Genomic DNA, 19,880 nt, shown 5'->3' with positions numbered 1-19,880 from the left:
TGACCTCGGGCTGCCAGAGCAGAGGCCTAAACGAGCATGCACGTGTGTGTGCGTGCATGCGTGCGTGCGTGCGTGCGTGCGTGCATGTGTGTCCATGCAGTGCCTCTCAGAGGGCTCCCTTGTCTAGTTTGTTACAGTACCAGACTGAGCTGAGGAGGGTGAGAGGAGGAAGAAGGAAGTCTCACACAGAGGAGAAAACAAACTCGGAATGAGGGGCCCATGGCCAGACTTGTAAATTATTTTCTTCAGCTAATCAGGTGGGGAAAGAATGTAAGGATGTGGCAGAATCAAAAGGGCTGTGAAGGGGCCTTTCCTTAGGAGGCAGGCACACACTTTCATGGTTGCCAGTTTGTGTCCAGGTTGTCAGTTTGGGAGAGGGATGGAGAAAGGAGAGAAGGAGAGAGAGAGAGAGAGAGAGAGAGAGAGAGAGAGAGAGAGAGAGAGAGAGAGACCAATCCTGTGCTCCAGAGTCACAGAAGGAAGCCCAAGGACACAGTGCTAAGCCCCTCTAGACTGTCTCTCTTTGCTATGATAATCACTGTCATCAAAAGCAACTGAGACAGGTTTTGTCTGGCTTACATTTCCAGGTCACAGTCCATCCATGATGGAAGCTAAGGCACGAACTCAAGGAAGGCAAGAACTGAAGCTAGATCAAAACCCCTCATCTTCAGTCCTATTTCCAAGGCTGTTTTTGTTTAATATTGTAAGGAGGGGAACAACCCCAACATTTGAATAGGGATCTGTAAATCGGTAAAGTTGTGCCATAGAATAGAAGAGAATTTGAGAAGTGGCCTGATACTCCACTAATTGTAATCCCAGTCTCTCCTAACTGGCCTTTGTGCTTCTGCTCTTGCTTCCTGGGGTATGCTCTCCACACATCAGGCAGCAGGCGACGTGATCTTTAAAGGAAAAAAAAAAAAGCGCGCTACCTTGTCACTTTCTTATTTAAAACTCTGCGCAGATGCCATCAGAGTAAACAGAGCCGTTTACATAGGTCACTGGGCCCACGTGACTTGCCTCCTGCTGACTTAATTCTTTAGAACTCTTCCTACAGTCCACAGCCACATTGCTTTCTGTTCAGAGCTCAGCAGATGGTCAAGATCTTTGTCCTAGCTATTCTCTTTGCCCAGCCTTTGTTCCGGTCACCTGTCATGGAGGTCTTTTCTGACCACCCAGACGAAGTCTCCTAGTCCAAAACCACATCCCTGTTTCATAGCAAATAGTAACGATACGAATCCAACTACTCCACATCATTTGCTTCCTCCACACAAACCCCAGGAGAGAAAAGCCTGGCCTATACCAAAAAATTCCTGATGCTAAGCAAAGCCTGGTACGTGGATGAACTATAGCATTCCTTGGATAAATGCTGATTTCAAATCCTAACAATTCAGTGATGTACGTGAGAACGGAAGTTCTGCAGGCTCAGGACCAGAGACTTAGTTCAATCTGCCTATGACTGCTGCCGCTTAGCTCTTTATTTTACACACTTAATCCCCTTTTTCTGGGAGGTCTGTTTAGTCTTTCAGTTCCTTCTCAGTGCGGCGTCTCTTACGCCCTTCCAAATTTCGGAGGCTCAGAGACATACAGACCTCTTTCAAAAGTGGATCTTTTGGGTGCTCTTACCCTTCCCTGCCCTCCCCCATCAAAGGCAGAAAGTATTAGTATCCCACACTATCAATCATAAAACTGGGTGGGCTCTCTAGCCTGTAGGTTCAGTAGCCTTCTCTCCGCCCCCAGGCTTGACTAAGGATCCCAGGGTCCCTGTGGGGGCGAGGATATGGCTCCTTGCGTCAAGGACACTAGGGACTTTGAAGCCCAGAATCAGGGCTCGGCTAGCAGCGCACAGCGGAACCTTTCTTTAGGAGAGCCTCGTTTGCCCGCCGGTCGGTTTAGGAAGCGATACCTACTTAAGCGTCCCTCCCCCTCTCTTCTTCCCTCCCTACCTTCGGCACTGCCTGCGGAGGCTGCCTCCCTCTCGCCCTAAGTTCCGGTGCTGGTGCTGCCGGAGCGTTCCGCGAACACCCACGCGCGGCTCGCGGCAGCCCTCCTCGCACTCGACGCTTCCGATTGCGGGTGGGCGAGTGCCCGCGGTTTTCCTGCGGCGAGGGGGCGAGGCGGAGGCCGTTCCAGGCCCTCCGGCCGGCGCGGGGCAGGCGCGCACACCGCTCGCCATCCGGGGCGCGCGTGGGCCTCTCGAGACCCCAGCGGCGACCCGTAGCTCGGGCGCGCGCCTGTCGCAGCCCGCAGGAAGGAGGCGGCCTGAGGCCCGGGGCGGCGGCCGCCATGGAGATCCCCTCGGCCCAGGGCCGGTGCCTGGGGCCTCGGGGGCGGCCCTGACCGTCCTCCTCCCCGCCCGGGCCGGGTCGCAGTTGTGCCCCCGGCGGCGCTCGGCCACCTCTGTGTCTCCGCCCTCGCTGGGTCGCGCTGCTGCCTGGGCGCGGCGGCGGCGGCGCCCTGTTGAATGGGCTGTGAGGGCCCGGGTCTGAAGTGCTGGCGGACGCGGCCTCCGGGGGCGCAAGGCAGCAGCAGCGGTGGCGACCAAACGGGTGTTGGAGTTGGCGGCGGCCATGGAGGGCCTGGCTGGCTATGTGTACAAGGCGGCCAGCGAGGGCAAGGTGCTCACTCTGGCTGCCTTGCTCCTTAACCGGTCGGAAAGCGATATCCGCTACCTGCTGGGCTATGTCAGTCAGCAGGGAGGACAGCGCTCCACACCCCTCATCATCGCAGCCCGCAACGGGCACGCCAAGGTGGTGCGCTTGCTGTTAGAACACTACCGTGTGCAGACCCAGCAGACTGGCACCGTCCGCTTCGACGGGTAGGTACAGCCCAACCCCAGCCTCCCTCGGACGCGCGCGGACCTCCCAAGTCCTGGATCCTCCCCCCCGCCCCCCGTCTTCATATGTGGACTCATAACCTTTCATATCTCCTTTCAGTCCCCATTGATGCCCACCTCATCTTCCAGGGCTATGTTTTTGCCGTCTTTTCTGATCCGCTCCTACCCCATTCCCCCTGTAGGTGGTAGCCACACCCTGGGTCTTGAGAGCTATAGTCTTCTCCATTAGTCAGCGAACACGCAGGGTCGGAGTGGTGGCTGCCTTTCTAGGTTTTTATACCATTCTGTCAGCACTGTCGTAATCGAGATAGGAAATTAACAAGATCAGCAATTAAAATTGAAGACCTTCTGGTGCTTTATTTAACCTCTCTACCCCCAACCCCACCCCCAACCCCCACCCCCACCCCCACCCCCGGTGTGGTCGGATCAAGCCTCAAGCAGATCTCTAGGGCTTCCTATCAAAATAAGCCCCTGGAACGAGCAGTAGATGCAGATTCCTGGTTTCGTCATGCAGCCAGGCATCTCTAGACACGATTCTGACTCTCCCACATTGCTGGCCGGTATTTTTGGCTGCACAGGTGTCTCTGGACCTGGAGTAGAAGTTACGCCATTGCTAAATTACATGTTATAAGATGATATGGTGGGAAGGCTTCACGAACACTTAATATCGTTCACAAATTACTATTCTAGTTAACTTTTTTCCTTTGAGGTTAATTGTACATATTTTTGGGGGGGGGCAAGATAACAGAATCATCATGTTTGACGGTATCTTTTTTTTTTTTTTTTTTGAATGTGCTGAAGGACCGTGGAATGATTGGCACATTACAGCTGCATGCAGAGTTTGCTTTGTTGATTACGTTGGTTTTTGTTGACCTGCAAGTAAATAAGCCATTCATATTTTAGCATTTTCTTCTTTTGAAATAGATGGGATCTAAGCATAGAAATGTGCAGCTAAGTTTCGGTTAATGAAAACTGCCTGACCAAAAACCTGTTTGAAAAGCATCTGTCTATTTATCCATCCATCCATCCTTCCATCCATCCATCCATCTTTGCTATTTCTGGTTTTCAAAACCAGGTCTTGCTACATAGCCCAGGCTGTTCTGGAATCCCCCAACCTGCTTCAGCTTCCTAAGTGCTAGCATTATAGGTGTGGGTTTTAAAACGGTTTTTGTTTGTTTGTTTTGTTTTTAAGATGACTAGAGTAATGTTAAATTTTGGTTGCTTTTTTTTTTCCCTTTAACAATAAAAGCTTTTGGTTCTATTTTAAATGAGAGGGGAATTATTTGGACTGTTAAAGTCTAATGAAATGCTAGTCCCTGGGTCGTGGCTTATCTTCGGTCCTACTGTAGGTAGTAGAAAGGTGGTATTGAGCAGAGATGGCAACCTGATTCGTGTTTGTTTTTCCCCTTTGGTGTCTGTGTCCTGGAAATTTCCAGCATCTCATAGCCTTACTTACCTACAGCTAGAGGAGTGAAGCAGGATGGGCCCACTATGTAAACACCTGCATCTATTAAGTTAGGAAGGAATCCCTGCAGTAGCAGCTGCTGCTAAGGACCTTGTTGAGATCTGGGTGGATAAGAGAACAGTCAGGAAAGAAATTAGTTATCTTAAGGATTTAGAAACGCTCTGGTTAATACTCTTCTTGGATCATCAAAGAAAAAGCTGTTTTGAGGTGATAATTAAAAGAACCTGATGCCAGATGTGGTGATGTACGCCTGTAATTCCAACACTTGGGAGGCAGGAAAATCATGTAAATTTGAGGACAGCTTGGTATATAGAGTGAGTTCCAGGTCAGCCAGAGCTACATAAATCCTGTTTCCAAAACAAAACAACTCCCTCCAAACTAAAAACAAGTAAGTACCCCTAACTCCTAAAATGATTAAAAGTGCAGTTTTGAGCCTCTGTATCTGAATATCTTGTTCACCATTCTGCACAAGCTAGTGAGATTAGGGAGCTCTAAAGCAGACAGTTGTCAGACACCTACTGTGTGTCAAGCTTTTGGTAAGGATCTGTATTCAGAGACAGATGAGACTGTTCCCACTGTAGAGGCTGACAGCTTGGGGGCGGGGGTGGTGGTGTCAAACATGAGTAATTGCAGATGCCCTGCCATTTAGGCTTATAGGAGTCTTTGAGGCCACTGAGGGAGAACAGAGGAAGAGGAAGTGCTCAGCTTTGTAGTAGTGGAGAATAAAGGCTTTACAGAGGAGGTAGTATTTGAGCTGGACTTTAAAGAACAGTGAGGCATGAAGAGAAGACAGCAGTCTGATATCCCTCAGTGTTTCAGTGCTTATTGCAAGAAGAGATACAAGCTAGGACAATTTAGAAAGAGTATGGGATACTGGGAAGATGGCAGAGATCAATTGAAAAAGAGGATATGGGATCTTGGGAAGATGCAGAGATCATTTGAGAGTGTGGGGTTCTGGGAGGATGGTAAGATCACATGAGTGTGGGGTACTGGGAGGATGGAGAGATCAGTTGAATGTGGGGTACTGGGAGGATGGAGGGATCAATAGAGAGTGGGGTACTGGGAGGATGGAGGGATCAATAGAGAGTGTGGGGTACTGGGAGGATGGAGGGATCAATAGAGAGTGTGGGGTACTGGGAGGATGGAGGGATCAATAGAGTGTGGGGTACTGGGAGGATGGAGGGATCAATAGAGAGTGGGGTACTGGGAGGATGGAGGGATCAATAGAGAGTGGGGTACTGGGAGGATGGAGGGATCAATAGAGTGGGGTACTGGGAGGATGGAGAGATCACTTGAAAGTGTGGGGTACTGGGAGGATGGAGGGATCAATAGAGAGTGTGGGGTACTGGGAGGATGGAGGGATTAATAGAGAGTGTGGGGTACTGGGAGGATGGAGGGATCAATAGAGAGTGTCGGGGAGGGATCAATAGAGAGTGTGGGGTACTGGGAAGATGGAGGGATCAATAGAGTGTGGGGTACTGGGAGTATGGAGGGATCAATAGAGAGTGGGGTACTGAGAGGATGGAGGGATCAATAGAGAGTGTGGGGTACTGGGAGGATGGAGGGATCAATAGAGAGTGTGGGGTACTGGGTGGATGCAGAGATCAGGGTTTGATGTTGTTCATCAAAAACTAAGGGAGAGTAGTGAAACTGCAGCCTGAAGTGTTGCCACCATTTGCAGTTTGGCCAGAGGAGATTTCTGGAATCTATTTAGCCTATGGCTTGTTATTGCTGTGAGCTGCTGTATTAAAGTATTTAAATCCCTGTGGTAGGTCCAATCCTGAGTCACATTCTGCGGAGAAAAAAAATGGAAGGTTTTTACTTTTGACAAGTTTGCCAATTAATAAAAGAGAAGGATTGAAGTTCATGACTACATCTCAGCTGACTCACAAGTTTCTGAGATGGTTTTTGTAGGTTATCTCAGATTTTGACATTTGAAAACCAGGATAAGATGGTCATTTACACGTGTAATGGTTTTCACTGACTAATTTCAGCCATGTAGAGCCTGTTAGCCTGAGTGCTGGTAACAGTATGAAGCTCACTCCTGTAGTAAAGGCCAACTTTTTTAAAGATTTATTTTTAATTATGTCTGTATGGGATACGAACACATGGGAGTGAAGGTGCCCGAGAAGTCCAGAAGAGAGCATCAGATCTCCTGAAGCCGGAGTTGGAGTTGCCTTGCAGATGGTTGTGGCCAGCCCAAGGTGGGTCCTGAGACCTGAACTCTAGGCTTCTGCAAGAGTGGTATGTGCTCTTCCTGAGCCATATCTCTAGTTCCTAGCCTTTTATTTTATTTTATTTATTTATTTTTTGAGACAGGATCTCACTATATAGCCTTGGCTGGCCTGGAGTTTGCTATATAGCTCAAGCTGGCCTTGAACTCACAGAGATCTGCCTTCCTCTGTCTCCTAACTACTGGAATCAAAAGGGTACACCACCGTGCTGAGCCTGGTTTTTGTTTTTTAAAAACAATTTTTGTGGCACTGGGCACAGGACCTTGAGCCTCCACCTATGTTAGGCAGGTGCTCTGCCATTTTGCTGTGTCCCCACCCTGGGGCTGAAGTTTGAAAAGTTAACCTCTTCCCTTAGATTTTTGTTGGCACTGGATACCCATGACTAGGTGGGAACCAGTAAGGCTCTTCTTGTGTACTAAAGTAGATTTAATGTTTCTAATTTGTAGCGATTTACATACCATCGTCCAAAGTTTTAGGCAAAGTTGTTCATTTATCCTGTTGTTTACTAAATATAGTCTTTGAAGTTTCAGGTGTTTGCTTGATAACTTTGTTGTAGCATGTCTCATATTTTAGTTTCCTCTTGCACAGCAGTGTTCATGTAATGACAGGTTCAATATGTTGTGCTTTGTGTGTATATTTGTCTGAGAGAGACACAGACATTAAAATTATTTGTGTTGTTAGTTATTTTTGAGACAGGGACTTGTTATATAGCCCAAGTTGGCCTAAAACTCAAGTCCTCCCTGGTGCTGGGATTACAGGTATGTGTTGCCACACCCACTTTAGGGTTTTTGTTTGCTGCTTGCTTTTGTTGTTTACTGTGTGCCTTAGTTTCTTTTTGTATTGCTATGATAAGATATTCTGACAAAAGCAACTCAAGGAAGAAAGATTTTATTTCTGCTCACAGTTCAAAGGTCCATCTTGAAGCTGTCCAGGCAGCAGGAACTGGAAGCATCTGTCACATGGCATCCATAGTCAGGAAGCAGAGTGGTGAATGCTGGTGTTTGGCTCACCTTTTCCTTTATACATTCCAGGACCAAACTTGGAATGGTGCCCCCTGCTTTCAGCGTGGACCATTTTACCTCATCCTACCTAAATAAGTATAATTCCTTTTAGGCATGCTCAGTAATCCCTCTCTCATAGGTGTGCCTGGAGGCTCGTCTCCTAGGTAGTTCCAGATCCTTGTAGTTGATAAACTATCACACTGTATTCCACCTAAAAGCTTTTATAACCTCTTAGGAAACCAAAGTGGATTCATAGTATAGGCTCTAGAGCAGTGGTTCTCAGCTTGTAGGTCACGACCCCTTTCAAGGGGTTGCGTATCAGGTATTTGCATGATGATTCATAACAGTAGCAAAATTACAGTTATGAAGTAGCAACAAAAATAAAATACTTTTATGGTTGAGGTCACCACAACATGAGGAGCTAAAGGGTTGTAGCATAGGAAGGTTGAGAACCACTGCTCTAGAGGGAAGGGATCACCACCTAGATTAAGCCTCATGTCAATAATTTGATTCCTTGTTCACACTTTTTGGAATACTATTTGAGATTATTTTGCTTATGGCTCAGCATGTGAACACTGGAGTTGGCAGAGGTGAGTAGAGCTCCTTGAGGTAATGAAAAAGAACTTTAGTTGGTGGTGGGAAGCTACCAGAACTTCTGCAGAAAGGGAACAGAACAAAGGAAGGCTCCTGCAGCTGGGGGATAATCGTGCTGCCATAGATGCTGAAGGCACACTCCTTTGTGCCCGAGTGGGAACCACTTGTTCTTGAGCAGGTTTGCTGAGCCATGGGTGGGGGACACGGGAAGAAGCTGAAGTCTTCTGTAGAGTGTTCTTAGTGCTAGGAATCAATGTCCAGGGAAAGGAAAGGCCGGAGGGCCACTTCCTCCACCAACTTTGCTTAGAAAAAATTGGCAGTGTGTCAGGGAGCTCCACTGACCTTGAGAATGATTTCCAGGATTTTAGTTAAGGTGCTGATGATGCCTATCTAATGAGTTGTCATGTCACGCCCAGTGCCTGAACCAGGTAGTTTAGTTCCATGGCAAGCAGAACCAGGATATAGTGGTAGGAACACCCTCTCCACTGTAAAAGCTCCATGCCTCATGGATGCTTTCATCTTGAAGACATTGGATTGATCAGGTTATTGTTTATTAAAAGATAAAATATAGTAGAGAATTTACATTAAAATTTTTGATCAAGACCTGAAAGATCAACTTTTAAGCAGATTTATTTATTTTATGTTCTATTTATTTTGTTTTGAGGTAGGGGGTTCTTATTTTTTCTCTTGTAGAGTTGTATATGCAGGCTCTTGTTCCCACATCCCATTTTGCTTTAGCAGTGCTGGGGCTGGGATTACAGATGTGAGCCACTGGATCTTGCTTTTTAAATTATTAATAATTATTTAATGGTTAATAATTGTTTTGTTTTTTGTTTTTTGAGACAGAGTTTCACTGTGTATCCCTGGCTGTCCTGGAACTCACTCTGTAGACCAGGCTGGCCTGAAACTCAGATCTGCCAGCCTCTGCCTCCTGAGTGCTGGGATTAAAGGCGTGAGCCACCACTGCCCAACCAATAATTAATAATTAATTTAGATGTGGTTTCCAGGGCTTGAACTCAGTTGAGGGTGTGTGTCAAGTGCTTTTACTGGCTGAGCCATCTTACCAGCTCCAAGATCATTGTTCTACAGTGCTTCTCTCATGGAAACTTAGTAAATGGTGTGTTATTTTTATTATGTCTTTATCTTCTATTAAAAAATTTGGTATTTTTGTTTTAGGGCTATATAGGTTATACACATGAGCATCCATGCACACATGTATATATACATTTTTTTGGTAAGAAAATATCTGAATTTTAGTTGCCTCATTAAAAACATATACACATACACATCATACACACATGCACACCATACACACATGAACATGCAAAACAACAAGCCAAAGAGTAGGTTATTGGGATTGTTCTGTAATTCCTATCACATTTCATATGAATAAAGGAAAAATGGAAATTACCATACTATCTCAGGAAAGAGTAAAGTGACCAAAGTTACTTTCCATTATAAAAAGTGAAGGACTAACAAGATGGCTTAATGAGGAAGGGTGCTTACTACCAAGCCCAAGAACTTGAATTTAATCCTTGGAACTCACAAGGTAGAAGGAGAGAACCAGTTCTTGCAAGTTGTCCTCTGATCCGCACATTCATGTCATGATGTGCATGTGTATGCAAATACACACTAAGTAATTAAGATGTAATAATGCTGGGTGTGCTGGTGCATGCTTTTAATTCCAGCACTCTCTGAGTTCGATCCAGCTTGGTCTACATAGGGAACTAGCTCTAGGACAGCTAAAACTACATAAGGAGACTTTGTCTCAAAAAAACAAAAGATAAAATTTAATAATTTTTAAAAAATCAAGTGAAGTACATATGTACCTAAAATTAATTTTTACGTTTTCATCATAGATTATGGGAAATTTGAGGTTAGAAAACTATTCTAGTAACTTTTTGTTTCATTTCCTCCCCTAATGCTTAAAAGAGGGGGCTGGAGAGATGGCTCAGCTGTTAAGAGCTTGTGCTGCTCTTCCAGGGAACCCAGGTTTGGTTCCCAGAATCTGCATGAAGTGGCTAAACCACTTGTAACTCAGCTCCAAGGAATCCGACATCCTCTTCTGGTCTCTATGGGTACCTGTACTTATATAGTACTTGGACTCAGAGAACACACACACACAACTTTCCCAAACATGCAAAGTAAGTACAATGTAATAAAAAACAAATACATAGTTAATATATGTTGGTATTAACATGGTTAGCTACAATGTGTCCTTGCACTGGCTTGGGGAGCTGTTGCTTTTTAGTGTGTGTGTACGAGTAGTAGGAAGCTGTTTGTTGGTGCTAGAGGTTAAACCTAGGGCCTTGCTCGTGCTCTGCAAATACTCTACAGCTGAGCTGCTTCCTTAGGCCCTATGTATTGGTTTTAAAAAGATGAAATTGTTATATGCTAGGGATACAAATATAAGCTATTTAAATCTCAAGAAGTGTTACATTAAAATAGGTCCTTTACATAGGTTATTTTTAACTCTAGCAATTAAAATATTACCTTTTCTCACTTGGGAGGTAGAGAGAGGCCAGCTGAGTCCTAGAGCATAGTAAGTTCCAGGCTAGCCAACAGCTACATAGTGAGACCCTGTCTCAAAAATGAAATAAAACAATTATTTTTTTATTTTCTTTCTTTTTTGTGTGTGTGTGTGGGGAAGTTAATACTGGCTTACTATACAGCAAAGACTGACCTCAAACTTAAGATCTTTCTGCCCCCGACTCCCATTTAGGCATGTGCCACCATACCCAGCTTAAAATACCACTCTTATTTTCATTATTTATTTGTTTGTAAACTAAGGAATTAATCAGGACCAGGCATGATGGTGAATATTTGTAATCCCAGTACTTGAGAGGCTAAGGCAGGAGGATTACCAGTTTGAGGCCAGCCTGAGTTACATAGTAATTTCCAGGCTAGCCCAGTGTAGAAAAATCACCCAAAGAAATAAGAAGTTGGAGTAGTCAGTGAATGTTAGATAAGAATAGCTTCATGACTGCCCACTGTCCCTTTACCAACAGTTGTCTAACTAAAATTCATTCTAATTAAAATTAGTATGTTTAAATTTCACTTAATATACAGAGTTCAATTAAAGTGTTTTCATTGTCACAACATACCATTTGAAATACTATCATAAAATAATCACTCTCTAGTAGTAAACCAAAGGAAGAATGTACAGGACTTCTGCACTGAAAATTACGAAGTATCTCTGAGATAAACAGAAGGTAACAAACAGAAAGACTCCAAGTCCGTGGTTTAGAAGTCTCAGTAGCCTCAGAGTGTGACTATTCCACCGAAGGGATCTCTACATTTGCTGTTACCCCAATCATACTCCTAGCAGGCTATGTGTGCATATGCACCTGTGTGAAAACTGACAAGTCAACCCTGAAAGTATGTGGAAATGTAACTAAGATAATTTTGAAGAAAAAATAAGAAACTACCATAGTTAAGTGTGTTACGGATGCAAGGGTAAAATAATGTATCAAGATAACATTCCAGAAATAAACTCACGTGGAGTCACCTGCTAATGAAAAAGGCTCCAGTGGGACTGGGAATGTAGTTCAGTGGTACAATACTTACCTAGGGTGTGTGATACCCCGGGTTCAAGTCCAGAAAAACAGTGAAATTCAGGTAGGAGACACACTTTCTAAATAAACAGTGCTGGAGCAATTAACAAGTAGTGTGGGAGAAAGTCAGCCTTTGTTCTTACCTCACACAGTGCACAAAAATTTAAACTATCAGGGCCTGGAAAGATGGCTCAGTAGTTCAGAGCATTTACTAATCTTCCAGAGGATCCAGCACCACATGTTGGCTCACAACCACCTGTAACTCCAGATCCAGGGGATCAAATGCCTGCCTTTGATCTCCACAGGCACTGCGTGCATGTGGTACACAGACATATGTTAGACAGAATACCCATACACATAAGAATAAATAGAATATTTCAAAGTTAAAAAGCAAATATTAGAGACCCTCCCTCTTTTCCTCCTTACTCCCGCCCCTCTTTCCTTCTTTCTTCCTCAGACTATCTTAGGGTTGACAAGATGGCTTAGTGAGTAAAAGTGCTTTCCTCCAAGCCTGACAACCTGAGTCCAGTCCCATGAAACTACCCAGTGGAAGGAGAGCATTGATTCCTGAGAGTTGTCCTTCAACCTTGACACATGCCTCCCCTCCTCTCCCAAATAAATGCAAAAAGATGAATTTTTTAAAGATTATAGACTGCTGAGCAGTGATGACTAATGCCTTTAATTCCAGTACTTAGGAGGCAGAAGCGGGTGGATCTCTGTGAGTTGAAGGCCAACCTGGTTTACAGAGTGAGCTCTAGGACAGCCAAGACTACACAAAGAAACCCAAAAGGATCATAGACTACCTTAAGACTACCTTAATGATTTTAGGATTGGTCATGATTTCTTACAAATCAAAAAGCAAAATTATGATTATAAAAATCACAGCTATAAAAATTTCTGTTCTTTAAAAGACACTATTAAAAAGATAATATGTGGGGCTGGAGAGATGGCTCAGCGGTTAAGAGCACTGGCTACTCTTCCAGTGGTCCTGAGTTCAATTCCCAATAACTATATGGTGGCTCATAACCATCTATAACAGGATCTGATGCCCTCTTCTGGCATGCAGGTATACATGTAGAGCACTCATACATAAAATACAAATAAATTAAAAAAAAAAAGTTAATATGCTTCTGGGAAGTGGGATGTGTCTGTAATTTCAGCATTTGGGAGGCTGAGGCAGGACTAACATGAGTTTGAGACCAGCCTGAGCTATCTGCTGACCAGGCTGGCTAGCCTACATAATGAGACTGCCCATGGTGTTGGACTTCCTATCCCTCCATCTTGCCTTGTTGTGAGTAGCTGCATTATTAAAGGACATGATCATCTGAAATCTGCCACAGTACATCTCTCTATGGAACCTGGAGAGAATGTTCATTATTTAAAACAGGGCCATAATGCAGTAAGAACAGTGTTCTTAGAAGAAGAGAAACCAGGGAAGCAGAGAAATGACCTCATGCAAGGAGGAGAAGGCTCAAAACCCAAACCTGCTGACTCCTGGTCTTGGATTTTCAGCCTTCACAATGATGAGAAACTGGAGTGATGGCACATAGCTTTCATTCCAGTACAGGAGGATGGTATGGGAGCAGAGTCAGGGGGATCTCTGTGAGTTCCAGGATATCCAGGACTACGTACTGAGACTCTGTCTCAAACAAAAAGCAATGTTCAGAATAACTTTTATTTATAAAAGTCAACCCTTGGAAACAACCAAAATGCCCAATAAGAGGACAATGGATAAGTGAAGTGTAGGGAACTAGGAAGTAGTTGGTGGCTTTTAATCTTAGCACTCAGGAGGCAGAGGCTGCTAGATCTCTTGAGTTCAAGGCCAACCTGGTCTACAGAGCAAGTTTCAGGACAGCCAAGGCTATAGAGAGAAACCTTGTCTTGGAAAAACCAAAAATAAACTATAGAAAACTCATACAATAAAATGCTATATAGCATTCAAAAAGAAATTGCTGATACACCTAACTACATGGAAGACTCTCACAGAGATAGTGAAAAAAGCCAAATATGAAGAAGATGCTTCATGGCTTCATTAATAGGAAGTTCATATGCAGGTAAATGATCTAGGGAGGAACTGACTGGGAAGAGGCACAAGGAGAACATTTGGGGTGACCATAATGTTTTACACCTGGATCAGAAAATGAGTCTATAGATGTACACTCAAGATTCATGGCTGGTGAGATGGCTCATTAGATAAGGGTACTTGCTGCCAAGTTCAGTTGCAGAACCTGCATAATGGAAGGAGAGAGAACCAACTCCCACAAATTGTCCTCTGACTTCCAACCACCTGCATGCTGTGCTACATGAACACACAAATATACTTGCATATATGATAACTAAATTAAAATTTAAAAAAGTTGAATTTTACTAGGTTTACAGTTATATCTAAGCTATACAGATTTAAAGAGGTATAGCTGACTTTAAAGAAAAATAGCTCAAATGCATCAAATTGTTCATACAAAATACCTCACTATCTCTAGTGCTGTATTAACTACTTAGTGTGCAGTATAGCTCAGTCTTCACAGTAACTTGCCAATAGCCCTATGTGGTAGATAGTATTACCATGCCCATCTTGCAGATAAGTAACTAATAGATTTGCCTATGACCAAATACTCCAAAAGGTCTTTGAATATCATAAAAAGTATCAACTGCAGGGAAACATTGTACATCAACATTTGTTTCAATTTCAAAAGGACTTTTTCCAGACTGATTATTAATACATTGTATCAAAAACAAACACAGGGCCTGTGGGACGGCCTCTGCCAGTGAAGATCACTGTGGCCAGACCTGAGCTTTTGGTTCCATCCCTGGGACCCACATGGTGGAAGGAGAGAGCCAACTCCCTCAAGTTGTCCTCTCACTTCCAGATGTTCAGTGACATCTGTGCCTGTGCATTACACACACACATGCACACATACTGGGGTGCCTTTTTTATTGTTAAATTTTCTATTCATTTTACATACCAGCCACAGATCCCCCTCTCCTCCCTCCTCCCACCCCCCATAAGTCTTTGTTTTTTGAGATAGAGTTTTTCTGTTTGTTTTGGCTGTCCTAGAATGCATTCCGTAGACCAAGCTGGCCTCAAACTCATAAATCTCCCTGTATCTGTGTGTCGTAAAGATGTGCACCACCACGCCCAGCTGCTCTCTTCTCTAAGTCATAGTGCATTTTGTGCTGCGATAGCAGAATAGCTAAGACTAGGTGAGTCTTAGAGTGGAAATTTATTTCCCATATCATGGAGGCTGGGACAGTCAAGATGAAGGGAGGGTGAGTTGTCTGGTGAGGGCCTCATCTTGCAGAGAAGAATGCTGTCTTTCCTGGTAGAAGACAGAAAAGCAGGGCAGCCTGCCACAGCCAAGAGTTGAGCCTCTTTTATAAGAGCTGGAATTCGAAAGAGACAGGGAGGTGCCCCAGCTGCCTTGGCAACACCTGACTTTTGGCAAGGCATTATGGGTGTTGCACCCTCTCACTTTGTGGGGGTTATAATTTGGCCTGCCTCACAGCATAAGGTTGTGTAGTAAGAAGCTCAATAGATTTTTTTGTGTGCTTAATTGTAGTGAATAATGATTTGGTCAGTGATCTACCCTAATATTGTCAGGTATACTTACTGGTTCTAGCATAGTAATTCTAAATATCTTTAGCAAAAATCTTTTTAGGTTCCATGAAACCATTATCAGTAGGATTAAAATTAGGAAAAGGAGATTGGGGGAAAAGTGGGACAGGTTGGACTTGTCAAAAAAACCTAGCTTTGTAGAGGTTGCAAACCCTGCTTGTAGTTGAGGCCCTGAGAACCTGGTAACCGAAGCCTCAGTGTTCATAGTGTCAAGTCAGGGAGGTGCCTGGGTAATTCCAAATGCTAGTGTTTCTTGCTCTTGCTAACACCTAATGGTTTGCTTCAGGAATAAATACCGACACAGTATACACACACAGCTTAACTTTTCATAACATAGCATGATTTAAAAAAAGCACATTTATTATATACAGCATTATATTATTATATATTATATTATACATGCTGAGCATATTTGTTTAGTAAGTCTCCATGTGCATCCTGCCATCCAGTACCTTTCCCAAAGGAAGGCAGTATACAGCTGTCTGTGTTGTATGGACCAGTGATTGTTCATTCTTGTTGCTGTAGCTCAGGTAATCTTAGGACAGCGGTTCTCAACCTTCCTAATGCGGTGACCTTTAATACAGTCCTCATGTTGTGGTGACTCCCAAACCACAAAACTATTTTCATTGCTTCTTCATATTTTGCTACTGTTATGAATCGTAATATAAATATTTTTGGAGATAGAGGTTTGCAAAGGGGTCACAACTCATGGGTTGAGAACTGCTGTCTTAGGGCTAATCATCTGCTGCTTTTTATTTTTTTCTCCCTAAAGCAACATCTAACAGAACATTATGTAGGAATTGGAGATGTTTTTCTAAATGGGAATCCTGGTACCTGGAGGGGTCCCTGGTCTACTGAGAGGCGGATCATGCTATGTTCTGAAAAGTCAGCATGCCTTTGATGAAGACCATACAGACCTGCAGACATTCCCTCTCATTTGCTTGCTTTTCTTTTTTGGGGGATGTATGTATGTATGTGCCTTGGTATTTGTCCTCACCTTCCACCTTGAGACAGGTTACTTTGTTGTTAGATGCTGTGTGCACCTGAGGAACTAGCCCATAGCTTTGGGGATTCTCCTGTCTACTTCCCAGCTCACAGTAGTAACATTGGGATAATAGACACGTGCCGCTCTTGGCACTCCGTGTGTGCTGTAGATCTGAACTCAGGCCCTCATGCTTGCATCACAAGTCCTTTCCCCAATGCGCCATCTTCCCAGCACATCCCTTCTCTGTGTGTGTGTGAGATTGTGATTGTGATTGTGGTTTTTCAAGATGGTTTCCCTGTGTAACAGCCTTGGCTATCCTAGAACTCACTTTGTAGACCAGGCTGGTCTTGAGCTCACAGAGATCCTCCTGCTTCTGCCTCCCAAGTGCTGGGATCAAAGGCGTGCACCACCATGCCTGGCCCCAGACCCTCTTGTGTTTTCTGAAATGTATTGTTGCCGGTAGAGAGTATTCTTTTTTTTTTTTTCTTTTTTTCTTTTTTTTATTTTGTGTGTATGTGAGGGTGTTGGATCCTGGAGTTACAGACAGTTGTGAGCTGCCATGTGGGTGCTGGGAATTGAACCTGGGTCCTCTGGAAAAGCAGTCAGTGTTCTTAACCACTGAACCATCTCTCCAGCCCCCAAGAGTATTCTTTAGATTTAAAAAAACTGAAACTTTAGAAATAACAGTAACAATAATTTTATTGATTTCATATTAGTATGAAGCGCTTTGCCGAAATGGTTTTCATTTCTACCCAAACTGATAGTTCATTAACGTTTGGGAGAGTGGAGTTTCAGTTAGAGTCTGTGAATGCGCCCTTTAAACATGTCGGCCTGTGGGCCCATTGTCTGACTGACTGTTCTTTCTGTGTGTAGGTATGTCATTGATGGTGCCACTGCTCTTTGGTGTGCTGCAGGAGCCGGACATTTTGAAGTTGTTAAACTTCTAGTCAGCCATGGAGCCAACGTGAACCACACCACAGTCACTAACTCAACCCCACTGCGGGCAGCATGCTTTGATGGCAGACTGGACATTGTGAAATATTTGGTCGAAAATAATGCCAATATCAGCATTGCCAACAAGTATGACAACACCTGTCTAATGATCGCAGCATATAAGGGGCACACTGATGTTGTCAGATACCTTTTAGAACAGTGCGCTGACCCCAACGCTAAAGCACACTGTGGGGCCACAGCGCTGCACTTTGCAGCTGAAGCTGGTCACATTGACATCGTGAAAGAGCTGATAAAATGGCGAGCTGCAATAGTGGTGAACGGCCATGGGATGACACCGTTAAAAGTAGCTGCGGAAAGCTGTAAAGCTGATGTGGTTGAACTGTTGCTCTCTCATGCCGACTGTGACCGCAGAAGTCGGATTGAAGCCTTGGAGCTTTTGGGTGCCTCCTTTGCAAACGACCGTGAGAACTATGACATCATGAAGACATACCACTATTTATATTTAGCCATGTTGGAGAGGTTTCAGGATGGTGACAACATTCTTGAAAAAGAGGTTCTCCCACCCATCCATGCTTATGGGAACAGAACTGAGTGTAGGAATCCCCAGGAACTGGAGTCCATCCGGCAAGATAGAGATGCTCTTCACATGGAGGGCCTTATAGTGCGGGAACGGATTTTAGGTGCTGACAACATTGATGTTTCCCACCCCATCATTTACAGAGGGGCTGTCTATGCTGACAACATGGAGTTTGAGCAGTGCATCAAGTTGTGGCTTCACGCGCTACACCTCAGGCAGAAAGGTAATAGGAACACCCACAAGGATCTCCTGCGGTTTGCTCAAGTCTTCTCCCAGATGATACACCTCAACGAAGCTGTGAAGGCCCCAGACATAGAATGTGTTCTGAGATGCAGTGTTTTGGAAATAGAGCAGAGTATGAACAGAGTTAAAAATATCTCCGATGCTGACGTCCACAGTGCCATGGACAACTATGAGTGTAACCTCTATACCTTTCTGTACCTGGTGTGCATCTCCACCAAGACCCAGTGTAGTGAAGAAGACCAGTGTAGAATTAACAAGCAGATCTACAACCTGATTCACCTGGACCCCAGAACACGGGAAGGCTTCACCTTGCTACACCTGGCTGTCAACTCGAACACACCAGTCGATGATTTCCACACCAACGATGTCTGCAGCTTTCCCAATGCACTGGTGACAAAGCTCCTGCTGGACTGTGGTGCTGAGGTGAATGCCGTCGACAACGAGGGGAACAGCGCCCTCCACATTATCGTCCAGTACAACAGGCCCATCAGTGACTTTCTGACCCTGCACTCCATCATCATCAGCCTTGTGGAGGCCGGCGCTCACACCGACATGACAAACAAGCAGAATAAGACTCCACTAGACAAAAGTACGACTGGGGTGTCTGAAATACTACTAAAAACTCAGATGAAGATGAGCCTCAAGTGCCTGGCTGCCCGAGCAGTTCGGGCTAATGACATTAACTACCAAGACCAGATCCCCCGGACTCTTGAAGAGTTTGTTGGATTTCATTAAGTGACTGGATGTGTAAAATCGTTTAATGTGGTGCTAAAAAGTAAAGAACTTTAATCACAGACAATAGAAGTATGTGTTCATAGGTTGTCCTTTTCTTTCCACTCCCTTCAGCCCATCCGTCCTTGGTTCCGTCTGGCTCTTGTCTCATGTATTGATTTCAGCACTAAACAGAGCAGCACTGTTCAGGTATAACTGGAAGGTGTTTGGACAGTTCTTGGTTTTTTTTTCTTTTTTTAAAGGAATGAATGTAAGATATTTTGTGTAATAGGGGGCATTTGTGATTTGAAATTGATGATGTTTTAAACAGCTGCCTACAAAAGTATTTCTGTTAAGCTGATGTCAGCATGTCATCTGTGCAGCAGTTTTGAGGATTTCATGAAGAAAATGAACTAAAAAGGAACATTGAGAGCAATGGGAGATGCCCGTGCCCTGCGTGGATGGTTCTCACTCTCATTGTGCGTGCAGAATGATACAGCACATTGTACACCAGGAGGACTCGAAACACTTAGCTACTGATTATTAATCTGGAAATTATGTGCAGTTATTGTTGGAAAGTTGAATTCATGGAAATGATTGCATTCTGCTGGGTAGTGTCTTCTAACTGGTGATCTTAGCTCAACCTTGTGGACATTGCTAGACTCCACCCTTAGTCTTGTTTTCCGGTCTCTATTGTAATGATGGATCTAAATTGCAGTCATGCATTTGATTTTTGGCTCACAGCCCTAAATAAGGAGCACGCTGTATTATGAAACATTGTCATAGTATAGCTAGATAGTCTGTCTGTCCCCTTTTAGCCCTTTCTTCTTGTGTTGTATCTTTAAAATTTGGAAACTGCCTTTCCAGAGGACATTTATTTCTGTCTCCCTGTTAGGTGTAAGATGAACGAGGACACACTTCTGATGTCTTTACTTAGTCCATTGTAAGATGTAGGAAAACCGGGAGTAGGGTATAGGAAATGAAGTATTTGATGAGGAAAATGATTCTCAATGCCAACGGAAGGTATATCTCAGAGCTGCAGACTTTCCTACCACGGAATGTGGTACTGAGGTCTTTTTTTGCTTTCTTATATCAGCAACATTTCAATTCTCAAGA

The 19,880-nt window shown here is 44.3% G+C and overlaps 1 protein-coding gene across 1 annotated transcript; it reads left to right on the top strand.

The window, feature by feature from the left end:
• The first annotated feature begins 2,415 nt into the window (after positions 1–2,415).
• On the top strand, positions 2,416–18,857 carry Fem1b (fem-1 homolog B). Its single transcript, XM_059268060.1, has 2 exons — positions 2,416–2,815; positions 17,153–18,857. Exons 1-2 carry the CDS (start codon positions 2,568–2,570, stop codon positions 18,786–18,788), a joined length of 1,884 nt encoding a protein of 627 aa, XP_059124043.1. The 5' UTR covers positions 2,416–2,567; the 3' UTR covers positions 18,789–18,857.
• Positions 18,858–19,880: the final 1,023 nt, after the last annotated feature.

The sequence above is a fragment of the Peromyscus eremicus genome, chromosome 7 (assembly GCF_949786415.1).
Source record: "Peromyscus eremicus chromosome 7, PerEre_H2_v1, whole genome shotgun sequence".
NCBI lineage: Eukaryota > Metazoa > Chordata > Mammalia > Rodentia > Cricetidae > Peromyscus > Peromyscus eremicus.
This window is presented reverse-complemented; position numbering and strand designations above follow the sequence as displayed.